General features: G+C 43.4%; 1 protein-coding gene across 2 annotated transcripts in view; it reads left to right on the forward strand.

Annotated features, from left to right (window-relative positions):
- The window catches only part of Rcor1 (REST corepressor 1), a 93,203-nt gene that overhangs the window by 60,125 nt on the left and 14,961 nt on the right, over positions 1 to 18,117 (forward strand). For both annotated transcript variants that reach the window (XR_009593144.1, XM_021645037.2), the window contains exons 4-7: positions 8,814 to 8,866; positions 12,698 to 12,859; positions 14,749 to 14,867; positions 16,624 to 16,702. Coding sequence is in view for 1 of the 2 variants with exons in the window: in XM_021645037.2 (XP_021500712.1) it covers positions 8,814 to 8,866; positions 12,698 to 12,859; positions 14,749 to 14,867; positions 16,624 to 16,702 (413 nt within the window). In the remaining variant the exon portion in view is untranslated. The remainder of the gene's footprint in view (positions 1 to 8,813; positions 8,867 to 12,697; positions 12,860 to 14,748; positions 14,868 to 16,623; positions 16,703 to 18,117) is intronic.

Here is an 18,117-nt window from a genome sequence, read left to right on the forward strand (position 1 = left end):
TCATGCCAAATTCCGAAGCAGTCTTCCTGCGAAGGCCATTGGACAGAATCCGTGTGATACTGTATCCTTCCCAGATTTAAACTAATGAAAAATAAATAAAAGTAGAAGTGAAAAAAAAATTATCTTACTCACTGGGTGGCAGTGGCACACACCTTTAATCCCAGCACTTGGGAGGCAGAGGCAGGCAGATCTTTTATGAGTTCAAGGCCAGCCTGGTCTACAGAGTAAGTTCCAGGATAGCCAGGACTACACAGATAAACAACAGCAACGAAAATCGTTTCACTTTCTGAACTATATAGTGGTGAATTTTTTTATTATTATTATTAATTTTTTGCTTGTGGGTAGAAGTCTTGGAGTCCGGAAGGCATCAGATTTCCTGATGCTGGTTAGGAGCCTGCCTGCATGGGTGCTGGGAACCTAACTTAGAGGTTTTCTGGAAAAGAAGCAAGTGCCCCTAGTCACTCAGCCATCTCCCCTGTCCTAAACTTCTGCGTAGACACACTGCGAATATACTCACCATCCAGATACACTTTCAATTAAGATAGTCCAAAATATGCAATGGGACCAGTCTGGCGAGCTGCCTTGGGAGTGATGGGGACCCAGCACAATTCTGCTCCCTAATAAGCAAAATGGCTTTCAGTTTGCAATGGGTTTTTAATTGGAAGGTAAAAGCTGCCACATGATCTTGTGTTGTGTGACTAGTATTTTTCCTTGTGACTTTATTCAGTGTTCCCTCATTAATGCCATCTTTGTCCCGTTGTCTGAGGTATTAGTAATCCTGTCTGGGTGTCCAGTTCCTTAGGGGAGACTGCAGAGAGGCCTTGAACTCCCTATGAGAGAGGAACCGCTCACTGTCTTAGCTCACTTGCTCTCCCTTCTCATTGCTCTGCATGTTGCTATTGTGTGTCCCCCGCTGTTGTGCGACCAGTGGAGGAACTTGGTGTGTTTACTGTGTTCACTTAATTCTCTTCTCCCTTGCCGTGTGAGTGCATGTACAGTAAGTGCCATTTAATGAAGAGACGGCAGGAGTGTGGAGATTCCTCAGGTTACAGGTGAAATTCAGGGCTCTTAACTATTTGCTCTGCAGCTTAGAACATCTGGAATTTGTTTGTTTGTTTGTTTGTTTGTTTTGTTTTTTTCTTCCTTGTGGTCATCAGTTTACTCAATGAATAATATTTGTCCCTACTTTTGTGATACCATATACTGTTTGGACCTGACAGGCCCTGCTTCAGGGTGGCTTTAGTCTTGGTGGGAAGTTGCCGTGTGAGTGATGGAGTGCACCTGGACAGTTCTGGTCCCTGATAGGAGCTCCAGAAAAGCTGGGTGAAACGGACAGAGCTTTCTTGAACAGAGCTGCTCAGCCTGCAGTGGTGAACAGTCTCTTACATGTCTGGGCTTCCTTTGCTTCTGCTTGTCAGTCAGTATGTCTTCTCTTCTCCCCTCTGTTTGGATCTCATCTGCCTGTCGACAGAGGAAAGTTACTTTTAAGTTTTTACTACAAACATTAGTGCAGAAACATTCTTTGACCTATTTTTGTGTCTCATCTGTTCAGCTAAGAAGTCGGTGCCAAATACTTTTCTAAAGTGGTCAGACTAGTTTACCCTGCTACAGAAATGGACAGAAGGAATCTGCTCATGATCCTCTGCTGTCACTGCTGGATTGGAATTATGGGTAGACAGTCTAGTGGGTGTAACATTGTTGCTCATACCCAGAAATTTCGCTACTTTTGTTAGGCGTAATAATGACTCTCTGATGTATAAATAATTTTATACTTTTTTTAAAGCATGTATATATGGGGATGAAATTAACTGGGATGTATTTTAAATTTGTCAAATATAAAGCAGTTTGGGTTCAGCTAGTCAGATTGGACTGTGGACAAAGAATAAAGCATTGTTGAGAACTTAACTTACTTTTCTGTGGTTATATAAAAGAATAAGCTACTATTAGCAAATAGACCTCAATATTTAAGAGATTAGTTCATAAAGTATACAAGTTACTTTAAAATAGTTTGGGGGCAAAAGTATATACTTGCATACGTGTTTTGTTTATTATTATTAAGAGGAACTGATAACACTTTGTCCTTCCATATGGATGTTTTTGTCTGCGGAGATTCTGGTGCTCGCACACTCCGAGAGCTCACGTCTGCTGCAGATTCTGGTGCTCGCACACGCCGAGGGCTCACGTCTGCTGCAGCTGGCAGTAGCCCACAGTGCGTGGACTGGCCTCCCGGGTCAGCCTGCTTCCGGCCTTCTCTGTTCACTGTGCTCTGTGTGGACTGGCCTCCCGAGTCAGCCTGCTTCCGGCCTTCTCTGTTCACTGAGCTCTGTGTGGCACACTGCACGCCATCGCTTTTACATTCTAATTTCCTGCCGTTGAGAATGTGGCAGATTAGCCAGGGCAGTAGCACCTTGTGGCGTTAATCCAAGCACTTGGGAGGCAGAAGCAGCTGGATCTCTGTAAATTCAAGGACAGCCAAGGCTACACAGAGAAAAACCAAAAACAAGAAAAGAAAAGAAAGAAAAAGAGAGATTAAGAGTGGTTGTTCAGGCCTGTAATCCTAGGACTGTGGAGCCTGACGCAAGATTTTTGTTTCAGCAAACAAACAAAACAAAATAAAGTTGGATGTAGTGGCTTATGCCTGAAAATTTTAGCAAATCAGAAGGCTGAGGCAGTCTGGTCTATATGGGCAAATTACAGGCCAGCAAATTTACAAAGTGAGATCTTATCTCAAACAGCAACAATAAATAAACTTTCCCAAATAAAACTATTAACACCAACAAAAATAAAGATCTGAATTTTGAACTTTTATAATAGTTCTATTTGTAGCTTAATTTGCTTAGCCAAGTTCCATTCTCAAATACTTAGGGTGCGTGTGTGAGTGTGTGTGTGTGTGTGTGTGTGTGTGTGTGTGTGTTGTTTCTGGTTTCTCTACTATAAATAACACATGAGTAAGGTTGAAAGTATGGTGTCTTGCCTTGTAGGAAAGGACTTCTTTCACTGCAGAGTGAGTGGACTGCCTAGATAAGTTTTATTCGTATTTCCTTCTTCTTTAGTGCCTAAGACAATTGCAGCTAATTGTTTGGGTTATTTCTCTACTCACTTGTAAAGAGAATTCCAGAAGGCTCCAGTTGTCTAATCACAGCTATAGGAGCAGCACTAGCCACAAAGTGGACTTGAAAATCTTTTGGAGAAGTAATTCAATACACACTAGAGGACTTTATTATAAGTGGTCGTGCTGCAGCCTGTTAAAGAGCCTTTCTCTAGCAGTGTCTGTACCACAAGACTGCAGCATTGAAAGTGGTAGGATTTGCAATAGAAAGCCCCCTCACTCCCTTCAGCACATTCTTAACTTTGTCCCCTGTCCCCAGAAGGATCAGGCAAGGAGAGGAAGTGACTGGGTAAAGCATGTTGTGGCAGAACTTCCTGAATGATGCAGCTTGTTTCCCTCAACACTCTGTGGGGCCTACATAGGCAAGGGTTAAAGGCTGAGAAGCCACTCAGTGCACTGGGATTTAGATCGAAAACAGCTTTCTGATTGCCTCTGTCCTCTCTTCCAAAAACCGTCAGAGGTGGCCTTCCAATAAGTCATTTTTAAGGTAGTCTCTGTTATTATTTTTAAAATGATGCACACAACAGATATTACATGAAAGAATTTATTGGAGGGAAGGAAAGCACAAGTTAGAGCCTGAGTGAGCCATGTTGGGGGTCGGGGAGGACAGAGACAGGGACACAGAGATGGGAAGGAGCACCCCAACAGAGAAAGGGGGGAGAGCAGGAGAGGAGCAAGAGAGAAATAGTAAGAGAGAGGGAGGAGGGAGAGAGCGAGGGAATGGCAGACCAGCCACTAAGTACCTGGCCCAGATGATGTCATAGGATACAGGTACTGACATAGGACCTTGTCAGGACCCTAAAGGTAGGCCAGTTGATTGCCTGCACAAAGTAACAGTCTTTTGCCATGAAAAGGAAGTTTAGGGCATGAATGAAATACAAATATTAGGAGCTGGGCAGTGGTAGCCCAGGCCTTTAATCTCAGCACTGTGGGAGGCAAAGAGGCGAATCTCTTTGAGTTCAAGGCCAGCCAAAGCCACACAGAGAAACCTTGTTTTGAAAAACAAATAAGCAAAACAAAAAAAAAGGGGGGGGGTTGGAGGAGATACGTTAGGCTCTGGAGGTAAGCTCAGTGGAAGAGGATTGATTCAACATAAGAAAAGGCATGGGTCTAATTCTCAGCACTGAGGAAAGTAACACAAAAAGTGTATTTCTTACCTAGAAAAATGCCTAGCATGGGTGAAACTGTAGGTTTGATTCCTAGGGCTGCAAAAAAAAAAAAAGAAACATTATGACAGAATTGATTCCATAGTTGTTTACATGTGGTTATTTTAAACATTCTCTGTAAAGGACTGAAGAAGACTCTTATTCTTGTTCAGCCAGCAGGTTCTTAGGAGAAGCCAAGGCCTGTGAGGACTAGAAAATAATGATCAGCTCATCTTCTCCACCTTCCCTAGCCCCACCCCTTTCTTCCCTGTTAAGGTCAGACAGGTCTTGATTCTTTCCTTTGGATTATTTCATACATATCCAAGTACATATGGAAATCAGTAAGATTGCTTTGAGTATTCAACTCAAATTAAATTGACAGGTCAAGTAAGTCGATTAAAGAAGGGTGTTGAATCTTAACATGAGGTGTCTTTCTCTCTCTCTCTCTCTCTCTCTCTCTCTCTTTCTCTCTCTCTCTCTCTCTCTCTCTCTCTCTCTCTCTCTCTCAGGTTCTCACCTGTAGCCTTGCCTGGTATGGAAATCATTGTGTAGACCAGGCTGGCCTGAGCTCAGGGTTTCGGTTGCTTCCTGAATGCTGAGGTTAAAGGGTGTGTCACAGGCAGCCCTAGCCTGCTTGCTCTTACACTGTGTATGAACTGGAGTTCTAGAAGAGAGAGCACAATTACCCAGGCACGCACAAGTCCAGTTTAACTCAGAATAGAACTTAACAGGCATGGCTTTGTAATTGAGCAGGTTGTCTCTCTTGTCTCTGCCATTATCTTTACTGGATGGCTGGGAAGGGGCTATTCTATGCTGTGGGGTTTCGTTTTCTAAGGCCATGGGAAGAAATAGCATACTCATTTTATGTCTGACCTGTCTTCTGCTCTTTTCCCTTAAAGATATTAAGGATTCAGATGTTAACTGTAGTAATGTCTGCGTCCACCGGGTGGCAGAACTGCTGTACTTACAGTCTTTGTTCTATGTGAGTCAGGGATAATGCTTTAATAATGGTAAAAGGAAATGCCATGATATAGATTGCCGGACTCTCTTGTGCGGGCAGTTGAGGCCAGTGGGACCTTGTGTAGACTAGGCACAATGCTCTATTGAACTGCCTCTCCAATCTTGTTACTAAAGTCTTTAAAAATGTTTGGCATGCTCAGTGAGCTATGAGAGAAATGACTGTCAGTTTCCTTTGCAGTACCTAGTGCCCCTACAGAATCTTGACATTTTTAAAGCTCCAGTAAAACCGTAAGCTTTGTCCTCAACCTACCTTATGGTGTCAGCCTAGCACTCTGTGGACTCTTCAGGATGAGGTTTTCTGAACCTCTGCAGTGTCTGGGAGACGGAAGGGTGAGCTGAGGCCACCACAGCAGTTTCCATCTTTGTGTTTCTCCTCTACAGTGGAACTGGAAACACTACTGTACTAAGGACTTTGTCTCATTGGATTTAAAAGAGTCGGGGAGGTGGTAGCGCTCACCTCGAATCCCAGCACTCAGGAGGCAGAGACAGGTGGATCTCTGAGTTGAAGCCAGCCCGGTCTATAGAGTGAGTTCCAGGACAGTCAGGGCTACACAGAGAAACCCTGTCTCAAACAAACAAACAAACAAACAAAAAAAGAAAAAACCCCGAAACATTAATATAGAAACAAAGCACAGCACAGGCTTTTTTTTTTTGGGGGGGGTGTTTTGTTTTGTTTTGTTTTGTTACTTGCCTTGAGCCTCTATCAAATTCCTTCAATCATGGCTGTACTTTCTTACTCTGTTAAAGCTACAGCAAAATAGTTAGCACCCCAGCCCCTAAAAAGCCGTGGATTAATAGAAAATATTTGATGAGCTTAATGGTGCGTATGTGTGACCATTAGAATTAGCTTCAGATGGTTTTCTGTGTATGTTTTCATAGTACTTGTCAAATAACCAGCAGCTGCATTGTGCTACAGTGTTGTTTGAGAGCACAGTGAGTTTGCCCACTGTCGGCTACCGATTCTGACCTACAGGGTGATGGCTGTCTAGCAGTCAAGGGCAGCCTCTTCTCTCTCAAGAGTGAGCCGTGTGTGTGGGGAAGGCAGGGGATTATTGTGCTGCTGTTGTCTTAAGCTCTGTGATCTTTGCTGAGAGCCCTGACCTGGTTGCCCCAATGAGGCTCTGCGCAGGGCTCCTCATGCCCACAAAGATGAGCTCTCAGCAATCTGTGGACAGAATCGAGACTGCTGTGACCAAGACACAGAAGAATGGAGACCTTGTCTGAGCACCATCTTTTGGAGTGTCAGAATTTGCGTGGTCTTGTTCCATTTCATCTGCTTTAAGCACCTGTTACCTTCTGTTTTTATGAGAGCACAGTTGACTTCTTAGATGAAAAGGTGATTTTCACATAGGTTAACCATAAAGGAGGTTTTGAATAACCTATGTCTCCTGTTTCAGCCTGTGCAAAGTAGGGTGAGTGATAGGTGTCCACCGTTCTTACAGCACAGAGAGAAGTGAGGACTGGGGAGTGCAGGACAGCACAGAGAAATGAGGCCTGTCAGCAGGAGTGTTTGTATAGTTGACTCTGTCTAGAGAGCACTTCAAGAAGAGAAAGACGAGTGAATGCCCACCAGCTGGTGTTCCCTGGTTAGGTGGCCTGGCTTTGCTGGCTTTGTTGGCATTTGGTGCTAAAAACAAAATTACATTTGGGATCTCTGGGCTTAAGACTAGCAGGATCTACACAGCCTGGCTTACATAGAGAGACACTGTCACAAGAACAAAAAACAAACAAAAATTCATAACTGTGTAAATCTTTGATTGTTGGTTTGTTTTTGGTTTTTTTTTTTGAGACAGGGTTTCTCTGTGTAGCCTTGGGTGTCTGGGACTTTCTTTATAGACCAGGCTGGCCTGGAACTCAAAGAGATCTGCCTGACTCTGCCTCCCAGATGCCGAGATTACAGGCGTGTGCCACTGTGCCTGGCTAAATTTTCGGGGGGGAAGGGTAGAGAGAGAGTTTTGTTGGGTGTATGGAGGACACAGTGTGCTGGGGGGGTGGGTAGAGAGAGAGGTTTGTTGGGTGTATGGAGGACACAGTGTGCTGGGGGGGGTAGAGAGTGAGGTTTGTTGTGTGTATGGAGGACACAGAGTGCTGAACTTAAAGCTGAGCAGAGTGTTGGTGGAGGGGGCTCAGGGAGCCAGGAAGCCCCCGTCCACCGGCAAAGCGGAGCCAGCGGTCAGCAGGGAGAGCCCGGCATCCACGCTCCCACCTTCACAGAGCCTTTCACTCAGCAGAGCAGAGGAGGTTGGCTTTACAGAGAGAGCAAGGCTTGAATGAGGCAGAAACAAAGCAGAAAGGAGACTGGTTTCCTGGGAAGAGCACAGAGAGGCAGAAGAGGAAAGTAACTGACTCACCGTCCTCGGATACTTCAGTTGGTGCCATGAAAGCAGAGGCCCTTGTGTCTCGTGATAGTTAGCACCGGCCTGCCTGGGAAAATTGGCTGCTCTCCCACACTGCCTTGCACAGCTCCAATTTAGTTTTAATTATTTTGATTTTGTGTATATATATTCACACTCTTGCACGTGTGGTGGTCAGAGGACAGCTTGCCTCAGTTGATTCTTTCCTTCTACCTGTGGATCCTAGGGATTAAACCATTTGATAGCAACAGGTGCTGCTGTCTGTGAGCCACATTGCTAGACCCTATTTTAATATTTAAAGCCCAGTTATTTGGGCCCCAGTCTTGGAGGTAAATCCAAAACAATAGTAACCAAAATTTTAATGAAATGCTAAAAACGAGGAAGTTGCTAAAGAAGCACTAAAATAGCACATTCTGGGGCTAGACACTGCTATAGAGCTGCTGCCAGAAGTTCAAGACCAGCCTTGACTTATTGCAAACAAGCACTAACAATAGAGGCGGAGCCTGTTTTGGGTCCTGACCCATCATGAACACAGCTGACCTTTTGGGACAGACGCCACTGGTATTGACTTAGCAAACTGTCTCAAGTTTGTTGGATTGTGAGAGTAATCAACTGCAGAACAGGTTCTTTTGTGAGTGTCAAGGCTCCCCATGTTAATTTACCATCACCTTTAGAGAAGCTGGTAGGTATCTAAAGCAGCTGTGATAAAATATTTACATGTATGTGTGTGTGCTGTGTGTGTCATGTATATGGAGATTACAGCAGAGACTAGAAAAGGAGGCCAAACTCCGCCTGTCCCCAAGTTGAGTTACGGGCTGTCGTTCACTATTTGGGTGCTGAGAATTAAACTCAGGTCCTCTGCAAGAGAGTCTGGTACTCTTAACTGCTGAGCTGCCTCTCCAGCCTGTCCTCTATCCTTTTACACTAAATAAGTTTCTAAATCCTAGAAGAAACAAGTTGAAGCAAGATTTTAAAAAATGTTCATAGTCTCACTATTTGGAGATAGATTAGTATTTGTGTGTATTTATTTGGATGTTTCTGGGATTTAGATCCACGGTAGGGTCACATTCTGTGATGGCGTTCTTTGTTCCACTTGAGCATGGCAAGTTTAGAAAGGAACTTGTCAGCTCTGGTGGGTGTGGTCTTGCTGTCTCCAGGCTGCTCACTGGTCTCTCTGTTTTTCAGTGGATGAGTACATCGCTATCGCCAAAGAGAAGCACGGGTACAACATGGAGCAGGTAACAGCATGTTTCCTGTTGTTGAAAGCAGGCTTTGCCCCTGGCCCACTCAGTGCTTTCTCCTGTGTGCTAAGTGTCAGATGTATTGAATGTGGGCATGAGTAGTAGGTGCCAGCTCATTTGGTTTTCTTACTGGGGAATGTGGTTGGTATCTCATCCTGGTTGTATAATGTTTTATGATATCTTATGGTATCTGACTATGAAATGATTTATGGCGTATGCCCAGGCTTGTTGCTCACAATGCCCAACAGAAACTGGCTGACTTGAAGGAGTTGGCTAGAGTTGACTGAACTTTCCCTAAGGTTTATCTAAACTTCCCACACTGAACTTCCAGCTTCCCTCCCCGTCTGCACTCACTTTTGTGTGCTGGGTAAGTGGAGTGACCTGAAATGGTTTACCTTCTCATCCTTCTCAGCCATAATGTTTTTGTCTTAGGTGTTTGGCTGTTCTCTCCTCCCTGACGTAGAGTTAGGAGCATTTTTAGCCCATCTCCAGACAAGGGGCCCATAAGACACCTTAAGGTGAACACACTTGAATCTGAAGTAGGAGGGGGAACCTCACACAAATTACTCCTAGAGCCAGTTTCTCTGTGAGCTCACACAGTACGTAATAAGTTACCAGTATAGTTCACATGGCAGCAGAGACGGGCTTGCCTGTGCTATAACTATCGGGCACATCTGGTCTGTAAAGATGAAGCTTTGGGCTCAGGGTGGCGGCGCACAGCTTTAATCCCAGTACTTACGGAGCAGAGGCAGGCCAGCCCGATCTACAGAGTCCAGGACAGCCAGTGCCACACAGAGAAACCCTGTCTCAAAAACAAACACAGAAACTTCAAGTTTGGTTGTTTTCCATCCAGAGCAAGGTAGTGGCTGTCTCTTTCTTATCCGTAGTGCTGCTGAGGCAGCTGCGCATGTATCCTGCAGCGGCTTGCATGTAGCTTGTAGGAATTAGAGTGACAAAAACATGCAATCTATGAACACTTGACCTCTGACATATAACTGACTGCTAGTCTAATCACAAAGGGGAGGCGACGAGGCCAGTGGCCACTGTTGCTGGACCTCCGTTACTGAGTTCCCTTCCTAGCTGAAGTGACTTCCAGGAAGTAAAGGGCCAATGCCCTCACCCTCTTGCTCTCTCTTCATTTTTCTATTCTGAGAGGCAGACATGAAAGATTAAGACAATCAAATGGAGTGATATGTGAGGAGAAAATGAGAAACTTGCTGTATATGTCCAGGGAAAGAAATAGGCTCAAAAAAGACGTAAAAAGTCAGACCTTGAGCTAATCCTCGGTATGAGACAGATCACAATGACAAAGAGTGCAACAAGAAGGGGAAAGCACCACAGGGGAACAACATCTTGATTTGTTGCTAATGCGTGATTAAATCCAGATGTTCAGTTTTCAACAGAGCACGCACAAAGCTCATGTACCTCAGAGCGGAAAGTGTGGCCACTGAAGGAGAGACCTTTGCGAGTTCTCCTGGGGAAAATGCGTCAATTAGTCTGTTCACCCCGTTAAACTGTTCATCCTAATAATAGAACAAAGACGTAGTTCCAGCCAAGCCTAGTGTCGTGAGCCAGTGAGCTTGCTGGGGTTACTTGCAGAAGCAAGAGCTTGCTAGTTTTATTTCTGTTGTGATAAAATACCCTGACAAAAACCAACTTGGTAAGGAAAGAATTTATTTTAGCTCAAAATACCAGGTAACAGTTCATCATGTATAGCAAAGGCACGAACTTAGAACAGCTATACTCCCATCATACCTGCAGTAAGGACCAGACAGAAATGAACGTGTGCATGCTTATTTGCTTGCTTTCTTGTTCATGCTCAGCTGGTTTTCTCCACTCAGGACCCCTGCTTAGGGAACTGGCACTGTCTACAGTGGGCTTGGTCTTCTCACACCAAGTAACTAAATTAAGGCAATCCCCCACAGGCACAGGCTAACCCAGTGTTGAAAAATCACTCATTGAGATTTCTCATCTCAGGTGAGTATAGACTGTGTCAAGTTGACAGTAAGAACTAACCGTCACAACAGGTGACTCAAAGCAGCATCCCTGAAAAGCCCACCTCAGCATGAATGACAGCTCACCAAAGCTGCATCTCTGGAGTTTTCTGTGTGATTTTCAGGCAGCTTGACAGTTCACAGTCTTCTCTTCCTACTGTGTGTATCACAGTAAGGGGTTTTACTTGGGGAGGGGGTTGCTAGTGAATCTTGAAGCTTTTAGGAACTTCCTGGAACTCCTGAGGTTTATTTACTTCTTGAGTCTCAAGGAGGCTTCCTCTAGGATAGAATTTTTCAATTTTGAGAAATTGATACACAAGAAAATTAAACCAACCAATACCGTTTCTCAAAAAATACCTGATCTCACATCTGTTACTTATTTAATTACACACACACACACACACACACACACACACACACACAGCTGGTATAGGGACCAATCCCAGAACCTTGAACATGCTAGGCAAGGGCTCCATTACTGAACTGTATCTCCACTATTTACCCCAACCTTAATCATGCTCAAAAAGGTCGTTTTGAGTAGGCAGATGAATGTATTGAAGCTAGGACACTTTGTTTTATTATTTGTGGTACTGGAGGTGGGAGACCAGGACATCCTGTATGCCAAAGAAGTATTCTACTATTGAATTATACTTCAGGCACAGGAAAGCTTAAACTTGCTGAGTGTGAAGGGGTTGGGGAGTAATAAACAAGAGAGACCAGAACCCAGGGTCCTGTGGAGCATCCCCAAGGAGAGCAGTGTGTTAGAAAGCTTCAGGAGAAGATGGAAAGAAGCAGTGGGGAGAGATTTTGAAAAGGAAAAAAAAAAAAAAGGTCAGACCCTCTTGAAATCGATAATTTATCTAAAAATAACTCAACATACTTCAACATGAGCTAACCCACACCAAGATTCAGTATGAAATATTCATGCTGGGCGCAGTGGTATATGCCTATAATCCCAGCACTCCCCTCAAGGGAGGCAAAGACGAGTGACTCTCTGTAAAGTCAAGGCCAGCCTGGTCTACAAAGCACGTCCAGGACAGCCAAGGCTACACAGAGAAACCATGTCTCATGGGGTTGGAGTTGGGAAGAAATACGCAGAAGCCAAAGATGCAAGAAAAAAGCCATTCATGGCTTACAAGGGATCACCAGTGAAGTTATCAGAGTTGTTATCAGGAATTTTGAATTCCTGAGGACAGTGATCTGGTATATTTGAAATGGTAAGAGAAAAATAAACAAAAACTTTCAACCAAAAATTGTCTGTTTAGGTTGGAGAGAGATTCAGCTCACTGGTACATCCTATGTTCACTTCCCAGTACAGAGAAGGAAAGAGAGGAAAAGATTCCTATACCTGACAGAACTGTCCTTCAAAAATGGGAGTGGGTGGGTGGGTGGGGTTGCTGGTGAGTTGGGAAGACTTGGCAGAAGGATTAAGTTTGAAGCAAATATGGACTTTATGGGGAGACTGTATCTTGAAGGACAAAAATGCTAGTTTTTCACTTAGTTGAGGCACTCTCTCAAAGAAGTCAGAATCCTAGGCAGTGGCTTGGTTGCTGGGCCTGGAACAAAGGAGCTGGAAGGAAGAGCTCTGTGTTGAGCAGGCCCAGTGCTTGTTTGACAGCGTGGTGAGTCTTGAGCATGGACACACAGACATCATCATGTGCTCGGTGCCACTGTGCTGTCTGCTAAGCAGTGCTTGGAGTGACAGGCCGATGTCACATCTGTCTTATCACAGAAGTTGGAACGCCTGTAAATTTTCAGTGTGTGGGGTCTGTGTGCTGATCCCCTCCCACTTTGAAATTTGTTTGTTCTAAAATTTCACCACATTTTTTTCTAGGCTCTTGGGATGCTCTTTTGGCATAAACATAATATTGAAAAATCATTGGCCGATTTGCCCAACTTTACCCCATTTCCAGATGAGTGGACTGTAGAAGATAAAGTCTTATTTGAGCAAGCTTTTAGTTTTCATGGGAAAACTTTTCATAGAATCCAGCAAATGGTAAGCAGCATTTTTTGTTTGTTGTTTTGCTTTATTTCATTTTGTTCCGTTTTTGCTTTTTATGTCTTCAGTATTTGTGAGACAGGACTATCGTCAACTTCAAATATCTCACTTGTTGTGTGTGTGTGTGTGTGTGTGTGTGTGTTGCCTTCATGTATGTCGGTGTACACCTGTGCGCCTGTTGCTTACAGAGACCAGAGAGAGTATCAGATCCCTGCAACAGGAATTAGAAACAGTTCGAGCTGACATGTGGGTGCTGGAAATGAAAACCCGGCACCTTTTGGAAGAGCAACTAGTTCTCAACCACTGAGCCACTTCTTCAGCCCCAAGTATTTCCTTTTGAATAAAGTTTCCTTTAGAAAAAGCAGCTTACTAAACTACTTTTTAAAGATCTCCTCTGTCGCTCAGTGGTTCCAGAACAGAGTGAGGCCCTTCCTACTCAGAGTTTCTAAGCTGCACTCCCACACCACCCTGGCCCTTCCCAGCTGATGTCAGCAGAAAGATTTCTGATGGTTGTTTTTGAAGGGATATCATGGTCCTTGTCTGTAGGTTTGGTTTTTTTGTTTTGTTTTGTTTTCTTTTCTTTTCTTTTGTTTTCTTTTCTTTTTTGAGACATGGTTTCTCTTTGTAGCCCTGGCTCTCCTGGACTCACTTTGTACACCTTAAACTCACAGAGATCAGCCTGCCTTTGCCTCCCAAGTGCTGGGATTAACATGCCCAGGTTTTTTTTTTTAATTATTATTATTATTAAAGATTTATTCATTATGTATACAGTGTTCTGTCTGCATGTACACGTGTACACCAGAAGAGGGCACCAGATCTCATTATAGATGGTTGTGAGCCACCATGTGGTTGCTGGGAATTGAACTCAGAACCTCTGGAAGAGCAGCCAGTGCTTTTAACCTCTGAGCCATATAACCAGCCCCCAGCAATATTTTTTACTCTTTAAAAAGCTGTTGATAAAAATTCAGGTTAAAAGTTTACTGGTACTTGCATTAAATGTTAAAATAGTAAAAGTTAAACCTAGGAACTGGAGAGATAGTGCGGTGTTTGAGAGTTTCCTTCACTCTGGTCATGAAAAACAAAACTCAGATCATAGAAACCACATAACAAGCTAGGCATTTTGTACATGTTTATAACTGCAGTTCCAGTATGGGTGTGGTGTGGCGACAGACTGGCTGCGGCGTGCTGTTTCAGGCTGGCAGAGAGAACAAGAAGTGGCTGGGGTGGTAGGAAGCAGAGGCAGGCAGATGCACCTCCGAGTTCAAGGCCAGGACTACACAAACTTCAAAAATAAAAACAATGTGATATTTTGAAAAATGCAAAAAAGAAAGCTGTTTTTGTAGTCTTGACTCTGTTATGGATTTTTTTCATCTTTGGTGGTAAATAAATACATAAACATATTTGATATTGAAAGGGAAAAATCCAATGTAAAACTCCACACTTTGGTTCAGAGTGGCTGCTTTAAGTGCATGGACATTCATTGAGTTGTATGTATGATCCTTGAGTCTGGCTAATTTTAATGTGTGATGTTTTTAGTTCCTACTTTTTTTCTTTTTTAAATTTATTTACCTTTATTTTATATGCATTGGTTTTGCCTGAATGTATGTCTAACTGAAAGTTAGATAGATCTTGGAGTGACAGGCAGTTGTGAGCTGCCATATGGGTACTGGGATTTAAACCCGGGTCCTCTGTAATTAAGTGCCCTTAACCCCTGAGCCATCTCTCCAGACCCTACTTTTTTATTGTAAAGTTTAAAATAATGTTTTTAAAAAGAAAATGAATTTTGTGAGGTTTTCCTTTCCGTATATTTTAAAATATGGCAAATGATCCTTATGAAATATGTCTTCAGCCTACTTGACCATTGAACACTAGCTTTCTGCATTTAGCTTCCAGATAAATCCATAGCAAGTCTTGTGAAGTTTTACTACTCCTGGAAGAAAACAAGAACTAAAACCAGCGTGATGGATCGTCATGCTCGGAAACAAAAGCGGGAGCGGGAGGAGAGGTAAGCACATGCTGGGGTGTCACTTGACCACTGAGAGGCCAGGGCTGCTCCTGAGAGGCCATGGATGCGAGAGTCCCTTGGTAAACCTCTATGCTTCTGCAGCCAGTGAACTTTAACAGATTCTCTTCCCCTTAAAGGTGACACCCTTTATTAAAAGGGATTTGGTTGTTTCATGGGTTAGAATTTATTGAGTATGATAACAAAAAAATCATTGGCATGTGTTTATGCTTAGCTTGCTTTAAAAAGAAAAAAAATAAGATTTTTGTATTAGTTACTTACCTTGTTGCTGTAACAAAAACAGCTCAAGGAAGAAGAGGTCATCATGGGGACAGGAGCTTGAGGCAGCTGTCACCTGACGTCTGCAGTCAGGTGAGAAGAGGCTGGGGCTCACTCACTGCGCTTTCTCCTTGTTACTCCTCCGTGAGCACAGTCCACGGATGGTGCTGGCTCAGCCCTCAGCCAACCCGCTCTCCAGCATCCCTCAGAAGTGTGCCCAGAAACCTGTTTCATGGGTGATTCCAGACCCTGCCAAGCTCACAATGAGTACAGTGAGAGAACACTTCTTCTCCTGTGTCTTGTGTGAGGAACAGAGGGTCTGTTCAGAATCTCTTAGGAGGGCATTGGTTTGTTGTTGCTATTAGTTTTGGTCTCTCTCTCCCTCCCCTCCTCCCTCTCTTCCTGTCTCCCCCATTCCCTCCCATCACTGAGCCTGTCTCCCAGCCTGGATAGCTCACTAAACTTTAGTAAGGAAGGATGTACCTTACCTCTTGCTTTCTCAGTTCACATACAGCATAGATCAGTGCTGCGGTCTAGGGTCAGTCGTGAAGGTTCTGCTTAATACTCCTGGGCAGGTTTGTTCAGAAAGGAGATGCTTAGCACTCAGAAGGCAGCGCACACGCCTACAGGCTTTTTTGTTAGACTACTGGGAGTAGATGTGTCCTTCAGAAACTTAGGCTTTCCAGGTTTTCTGTGATACATTCCAAGGGCTCTCTGTGTATCTCTGGCTGGCCTGGAACTCACAGACATTTGTCTACCTACCTCTGCTTCTCTAGTGCTGGGATTAAAGTAGTTTTCCATCTTCTCTGGCTCAGTAACTCTTTTGATCAAAGCTTTTATTTCCTTTATATCTTAGGCCTAGTTTGATTATACATTGAGTTTGTTGCTTCAGGCAGATGCTAAATGACAATCAAGATTGACTGTGAATGGCATAGAGAGCCAGCTGATCCCTGCGGCTTCCTCTTTGCATTCCTGCATTGGTCCTGAGAACTGCTGTGCATGTGCCCTGGTCCATGTGCTCTTTCATCTGTTAGTACATGGACCAGGGATCTACAATCACCACAAGATCATAATAGTAGCACCTGAGAGGTCATTGACCTCCCATACGACTTTCTACAGAATTAATGGCCAGGACTCTGGCAAAATTCCTTTATCTCCAGAGCAGTGCTTCTCAGCCTCTTGTCTCCAAAAATATTTACATTAGCAGTCATTACAGCAAAATTACAGTTATGAGGTAGCAATGGAAATCATATTTTGGTTGGGGTCACCACAACATGAGGAACTGTATTAAAAGGTCACAGCATTAGGAGGGTTTAGGACTACTGGACTAAAAGAACTACAAAGTTGGAATTCTATCTGAATTATAAAAATGTTTGTCCTAGCAGTGTGTGCTTTAGAATAAATTTGTTTAAGTTTTTATACTTATGTGGGATAGAATTAATACAGAATAACATCTCGGTCACCTGCTCTTATCTTCCAGTGAGGATGAACTGGAAGAAACAAATGGAGGTAACCCCGTTGACATTGAGATTGATCCAAACAAGGAAAGCAAAAAGGAGGTATTTTTCTTGTATATTCTTAGGCAGTAAATGCTGTTACTCGTTCATTCCTGCCTCTTGTTCAGTAGTATATTGAGTGCTAAGTCCAAAGGTTCAGATGGGACGTTATGAACAGCACCTTGCTTTACAGTATTTTTTTTTTAATTTATTTATTATGTATACAGTGTTCTGCCTACATATAACACCTGCACGCCAGAAGAGGGCACCAAACCTTATTATAGATGGTTTTGAGCCACCATGTGGTTGCTGGTAATTGAACTCAGGACCTTTGGAAGAGCAGCCAGTGCTCTTCACCTCTGAGCCATCTCTCCAGCCCTGCTTTACAGTATTTAGAATGGTTTGTGTGTAACAAAGGAACCCGTAAGGAAAGGAGCCCTTAAGGAAAAGCCCACCTCCCTTTGTTTTCTGTATGAGAATGATGGTCAGGAGGCAGGGCTGCTCACCTGCGTCTCAGTGGTTCTGACTGTGAAGTGAAAGCAGAGAGTGACCCAGGCAGCTCCTGGCGTTTGGGCAGGAGCCATGACCACTCAGAAACAGCAGAGGCATCTTAGCTCTGTCCTATAACGGCAGAAATGGCTACTTACGCTTGGAAAAACAGAAGGCTAGTTGTAAAATTCTAGCAGTGCTACCTGCTCTTTATAATAAATAGGCAATGGAGTTCAGAAAAGAAAGGGTTAAAGTTTACAGCGGCAGCACCTACAGTCCCTGTTAAATTCTGGTAGCTGCTGAGACAACTTTCTCTAAAACATATATGCCCACATGTGTACGTAATTCAGACTTTTTATTTTTAAAATATAGTAAAGTGATGTCATAATTTGTACAGTTCTTGAAATTTATTTTAAATATACTTATATACATAAGCATGTATTACTTCATCATACGAGCCTTTCAGAATTGACTTAACTGATCTTAAACAGCTTTCTAGCCTAAGTCATCACCATCATGAGCAGTTAATAGTCATGTATTTAAGTATTTGTACACAGTTTTTCATTAAAATAATTCCTAGAAGTTGAATTGGTGCCTCAGTGCCCCGTGTGCTTACTTAAGCTTCTTAAGCCGCCTCGCCCATACGTGGGGCGTCCACTTAGAGTCCTCATTTCTGATGCCATTCTTGCCAGCAGCACAGACGGCCTGAGGAACGAGATCCTTGTCTTTTTTTTTTTTTTTTTTTTTTTTTTTTGTAATTCTTATTTATGTGGTAGAAGTTCTGACTGGAGAAGAAAATAGATTAAATCTTACTCTAAGTGTAAAATGTTGTTAAAGCACGCATGGTGAGTAAGCAGGCTTTATGAAGTAGGGTAACATTGCACAGAGTACTTTGTTGCCTGCTAATATCTTAATGGTATTTATTACCACATATTTAAATGTTAAGCAAAAGGGTCATCTAATATATGTTCAGTTTTATCCTTGACTGC

Source organism: Meriones unguiculatus, chromosome 7 (assembly GCF_030254825.1).
Source record: "Meriones unguiculatus strain TT.TT164.6M chromosome 7, Bangor_MerUng_6.1, whole genome shotgun sequence".
In the NCBI taxonomy this organism is placed as follows: domain Eukaryota; kingdom Metazoa; phylum Chordata; class Mammalia; order Rodentia; family Muridae; genus Meriones; species Meriones unguiculatus.